Source organism: Telopea speciosissima, chromosome 7 (assembly GCF_018873765.1).
Source record: "Telopea speciosissima isolate NSW1024214 ecotype Mountain lineage chromosome 7, Tspe_v1, whole genome shotgun sequence".
NCBI lineage: Eukaryota > Viridiplantae > Streptophyta > Magnoliopsida > Proteales > Proteaceae > Telopea > Telopea speciosissima.
Window position 1 is genome coordinate 15688674 of NC_057922.1, and position 6000 is coordinate 15694673.

A 6000-nucleotide genomic window follows, 5' to 3' on the forward strand; every position below is an offset into this window, starting at 1 on the left:
ACCATGGTCGTGGTCCTACGTACTTACTACTACGTGTTGTGCTCTTTGTGTGTGTCTTGTGTCTTGTATGTGCTAATTTGCAATGCCTACTACTCGATCCTATAGTTTCATCTTCATAAGATTGTAACCAAGTGGGTGGGTGTTACCAAATTGGCTTCTTTATAATAAAGAGGAGATTTTCTTATTATTTCTCATTACTGTTTTCATTTTGTGTCATTCTATTTGCAATTAATGCCTACTCGCTGGACATATCCATTATTACCCAATCAGATCATGGCATTTCGAATCTCTTGTAGATTAGGTCTTTGACTCCTTACCCATTTAATCTTTGCGTCCATACCCATAGAAAAATTCTTTATAATAGATGCATAAGAGCCCCTTTTAACCCCATTTTCAATTTCTGAAAAAAAACAAAAACAAAACAAAACATTATTTGGGTGAATGAAAAATTAAATTAAAAAAGATAAAGAGAAACAAAAAAAAAAAAAAATGATACTTCAAAAATAAGGATAAGGAGAAAACAACAATTAAATGATGGTGTGCTACACCAAAAGCCAGGGTGCGTCAGAAACATCATTAAAAGGACGATACATCAAAAAATTGGGGATTAGAGAATAATTTCAAAAATTTATTACAATAAAGGTAAACCTCAAGCCTGACCAATTGTAGTTCACATTTGAGCTTGAATTTATAACATGGGCCAACAAGAGTTGCAATATTTGTCATGAATCGTCTTAACTCGACCATGTTCAAACAATCGAAATATATAATTTTAATCCGATTGGATGTTCTTGGTTGAGAATCTTCTTGCTTTAATTGTTTCATTTGGTTTGATCTGATCAGCTTTGGCCTTGCAGGGTTTTGATGTGATCCATGGTTTTGATCAAGAAAGTCACTATTAGGTTATCATCCCATCCCCATACAAGGGGATAATACAATTTTTGGATTTTGTTTGATTTGATTAATTTTTATTTAGGTAATGGATGCACTTATTGTTCCGTAAACAAGGACAAAAAAAAAACTATTTTTGTTTTGAGATTATCAACCATGAGGAAAACAACAATGGCCATAGAGCAAAAAATGGGAGAATAATTGAAGGATAAATTTCTTGGGGGTTTGGGTTTTCTAGGTAGTATGGCTCATAATAAAGCTATAATTCTTAAGTTAGGCGGGAGGTTTTTAACCAACCCTTCATCTCTTTGGATTCAAATTTTGAAAACTAAATAATTTTTAAAATGCAAACATACATTTTTTTTTATGGTAATAAAACCTCTCCCTACCCTTTGACCATTACACATAATATAAATCATTGGGTCTACGGGTTAAAGATTTTACACCTTGCTGAACCATTAATCATAATATAAGATCATCGTTTCTTATGCCTCGAAGGTTATCTATGTTTATCTTTTTTGGATCATTCTATTATAATTTGTGGTGACAATTTTGATCCCAATATTGCATAGGTTGACTAGGCTTCGATTTATTATATTCTTTAATCATCAATTTATTTCAACATATCCACATTTTTATATTTAAGATGTGTTCAAAAAGCAAGGGGATTGCAACAAGGACCTCAAGGTACATTGATGGTGGGATGCAAAGAATTAGAAGTATGGATGACTATCAAGATTTGATTAATTACTTAGATTAGGAAAATAAATTTTGTTGGACATGGAAACTGTAATTTTCTTTGTTATTGGAGTTATCTATTATTCTCTAATTAGTTTAGTAATTATTCTGAAGAAGCATAGATTATTATTATTATCTATAGCACATTGGATAGCCAATAGTATAACAATGTTGACATACACTATTGTGTTTTTCTCTTTATTTATTTTCTCTCTCTTCAGAAAAATTCCACATATGTTGGCTTGAGCTAGACCTTTTGGAAGCCATGTTTCTCACTCGGTATCTCACTCTCTCACTCTCTCACTCTCAATCAATCAATCAATCAATGCTTTCAAATAGTATTTCAAATGGTTACATCACGTGGAAATATATGTACCTTATAACTGTCCTTTTGTGTGGTGCAGCTTTAATTATGAGTTAAAAGACAGTAATCATTTCTGGCTTTTACTCATGATTCATGACAGGATAGAGTAAATGGGGCCATATATATATATATATATATATATATATAGAGGTGCCCCCTTCCATAAATAAGCCAATAAACCCAATCAATGGCTCTGTCTAGCCTAATCTACCTCCATTATTGAACGAGGAGAATAGAAATCGTGCTCCTCTTTACCCAAAAATAAAATATCCAAATATCAAAGAGTTGCTTTGGTGAGATTTGCCTTTGAAAAAAATAATTAAAATCTATGGAGAATCCAAATAAATCTATAGAAGAAAACCCCCGTTACTAACAAAGTTCACTAGTAATTACATCTATCAAGTAATTGATAAAACATTTGGGTGTAAATTAACAAGTAATCCTATTTGTTAAGGGGTGTAAAAAAACCCGATTAGTCTGAGCTTGCCCAAATCCGTCCTGAGCCCAACAGATCTTGGGATAAGCAAAGGTCGGACTGTGTTTGATATTTGCATGTAGGGATGTAAACGGATCGGATTCGGCTTGGATAGTGCTATATCCACATCCGCATCCGATTAGCTTTCGGACGGATTCGAATAGTGCTAAACGGATACGGATCAGATATTTTATCCGTTTACATGTAAATATAGTTTTTTGGATAGCTATAGCCTATCCGTATCCGTATCTGTTTAACTTTCGGACAGATTCGGATAATACTAAACGAATACAAACACGGATACGAAAATGGATTTCGGCTATTCATTTACATCCCTATCTGCATGACCCTGGCGGAGCCACCTGACTCTCTATTATATAATATAAATTTATGATATATATAGAAGTTTTGCTTTGGTACAATGGTCAAAGTTGATCTATTATGATCAAGCTGTTACGGGTTCAAATCTTAAAACAATTTAGTTTTTTTTTTTTTGTTGTTGTGACAAATGCCTTTTTTTAATCTTGGGCTGTGATTGGGCTTTATTAGTACCACAACTCAATGAGCCAAGATATTTAAGGACAATCAGGGCTTGGTCGGGCTTGAGAAAACCTTGCCAGGGTTAAACTAGGTTGAGGGTATGCTTGACCCTGATAGGGCGAGGCTAGGCTTGGGTTTAGATTAAGGCCCCTAGTGTTGGACTAGGGTTTAGGTCAAGCCTGACCCAGTCTGGCCTGTTGACACCCCTACCATTTATCAAGTATGGGTGGAATAATAGTGTCCTAATTAAGCTTTTGAAAGTACAAATATGCCATTTATCTCTAATTTTATTGTATGAATGTGTCAGCACTAGGGATGTAAATGGATTGGATTCGGCTTGAATAGCACTATATCCGCATCCGCATCCGATTAGCATTCAGATGAATTTGGATAGTGCTAAACGAATACAGACACGGATACAGATCGGATATTTTATCCGTTTACATGTAAATATAGCTTTTTAGATAGCTATAGCCTATCCGTATCCGCATCCGTTTAGCTTTCGGACGGATTCGAATAGTGCTAAACAAATACGGACACGGATTCAGAAACGGATTTCAGCTATTCATTTACATCCCCAGTCAACACTCTTAATTAGGATGAACAGTGGAGCTTTCTTCCTTAATTGACATTTTTCAGACTCCATAATTTTTTTTTGGTTCATTGATATTTCCTTATTAAAAAAATTAATAAAAAAAATAAATAAAAAAAAACCTAAGTTAAAAATGTACTTGACCACTATTTCACTTACTAAGGTGGGTTGTTCTGCATGGTGACATGGTCCCATTACATTTGCATTCCAACCTTTAAAGGTTCTTCACGTGGTTAAATGTACCATTTCTGTTCCTTTCTGCACAATACTTCAATAATAGAGATGGAGATGAGAAATGGGAATGGTGTATTTCCTTCTGCAAGGCAGACATAATACGTATACTAATTGTACAAGTGAATATTTGATTAAACTAAGCACTAAAAGTTTGACATTTGGTTCCGGTTTTATGGTTTCAATTAATTGGTTTTTATTGGTTTTGGTTTCGATTTTATTGTTGGTTCGTGTTAATAGTTTTGGATTCTATTGAGAACAAATCTATTTTTAAGTCCAATAAATAAGTCTGATGTTACTGAGCCATCACCACAACACCTAGGCGCAAATTGTGACTCAAGAAATAAATACAATTTGAAATAATTTACATGCATGGCGTAAATTCAATAATTGTTTTTTTCTTGTTCAGTATGTACAATTGGTTCAACAGACTTAACCAGAAAAAAAAAAAAAATTTAATTGGTTCAACAGGGTAACGATTCTAATTGATTAATTTTAGTATGTTCAAAGCCGATAGTTTAAATGGTTGTTCTTAAAACTATTATCAAACGGTTTCAGTACTTTTTAAAACCAAAACCAAACAAATTGATAAGTGATTTATGAGTTCCGAATTAAAATGTTTGAATTTGGATAAATAAAATTCTGTCCAAGAGCATAGCCTACGCTAGCATTCCCATGTGTCTATCTCTCTCTGACCCATGTAAAAAGACATCTTCACCCTTGTTTGAGGAAGGAGAGTGATAGACTCAGAGAGTGTTGACGTAGACGTCACTCACGTACAAAGAACCACTTCCCAAGAAAACAAGGAGAAAAGTTCTCTATGGGAGAGTGCACTACTGCCCATGCCTAGATATAGAGAGAAGCGAAATGACCGCCTCGCCCCGATCCCATGAAAGATGGAAATTTCGATCACCTCCATTATGCCAATGTGTATGCTCTCATTGGAGCATGTACAAGGGCCACGCTCCCGCACAGTAAACATCAACCCAAAAAACAAATAGGAAGAATGACAAGGGTATTTAGGTAAAAGAAAATGGTGCTCAGAGGCGTGTTCCGGTTATAAATACTGCCCCAAGCAATGAGTTTATCACTCGCAAGACCAAGAAGTTATAACTGGTTTGTGTGTGCAAGTATTGTCAGTGAAGAGTGTAAGTGAGAGAGATCAGATCCGATCAGATCGAGATGGCTCTGAAGGTTGTGTTGATGACACTGATGGTGGTGTTGTCTCTAGGAACAATGCCCTCTCCATTAATGGCTGCCCCATATAGGGTCGACGTTGCTGAGCTGCTCTCAGCCATAGAATTTCCAACTGGTAATATATATAACTCTGCAATTGAATTGGTTGGGTGCCCTTTATCTTTCCTCCCATGGGTTTATATGCTCTCTCTCTTTCTCTCTCTCTGACATTTTGTTATGATTCTCGTTTATTTAACAGGAAAGATTGGGGACAGTAGCTGGTGCGACAACTGTGTGTGCACAAAATCAAACCCACCTTACTGCCGTTGCACCGATGCTTCTCTCTGCACCAAATGCGTCTGCTACTTATTTGTGCCTACTGCTCTCAAGTCAACTTGCGAATCTATTGCTTCCAAATTCGACAGCTTCTGTCCTTCCTCCGTTGCTACAACTGCTGGGAGGACCCAATTTATCCTCAACTGAGCCCAAGTGCCCAACCCTAAATAGTCTCCTCTAGCTTAGCTATGTCGTCGCCGTCTCTGAACCATGGTCGTGGTCCTACGTACTTACTACTACGTATTGTACGTGCTCTTTGTGTCTTGTATCTTCTAATTTGGAATGCCTACTACCCCTGAAGTTTCATCTTCATAAGATTGTAACCAAGTGGGTGGGTGTTACCAAATTGGCTAGTTTATAATAAAGAGGAGATTTTCTTATTATTTCTCGTTACTATTTTCATTTTGTGTCATTCTATTTGCAATTAATGCCTACGCTGGACATATCCTGTATTACCCAATCAGATCATGGCATTTAGAATCTCTTGTAGATTAGGTCTTTGATTCCTTACCCATTTAATCTTTGGGTCGACACCCATAGAAATATTCTTTACAATAGATGCATAAGATCCCCTTTTAACCCCATTTTCAATTTCCCAAAAAATAAATTAAAAATAAACATTTTTTGGGTGAATGAAAAATTAAATTAAAAAAAACA

General features: G+C 35.6%; 1 protein-coding gene across 1 annotated transcript in view; it reads left to right on the forward strand.

Moving 5' to 3' along the window:
- LOC122668274 (Bowman-Birk type proteinase inhibitor-like) overlaps positions 1-5490 on the forward strand; it is a 56289-nt gene extending 50799 nt beyond the window's left edge. The window contains exon 3 of the mRNA XM_043864859.1: positions 5267-5490. Within this exon, the coding sequence (XP_043720794.1) occupies positions 5267-5490 (224 nt within the window). The remainder of the gene's footprint in view (positions 1-5266) is intronic.
- The last annotated feature ends 510 nt before the right edge of the window (positions 5491-6000 follow it).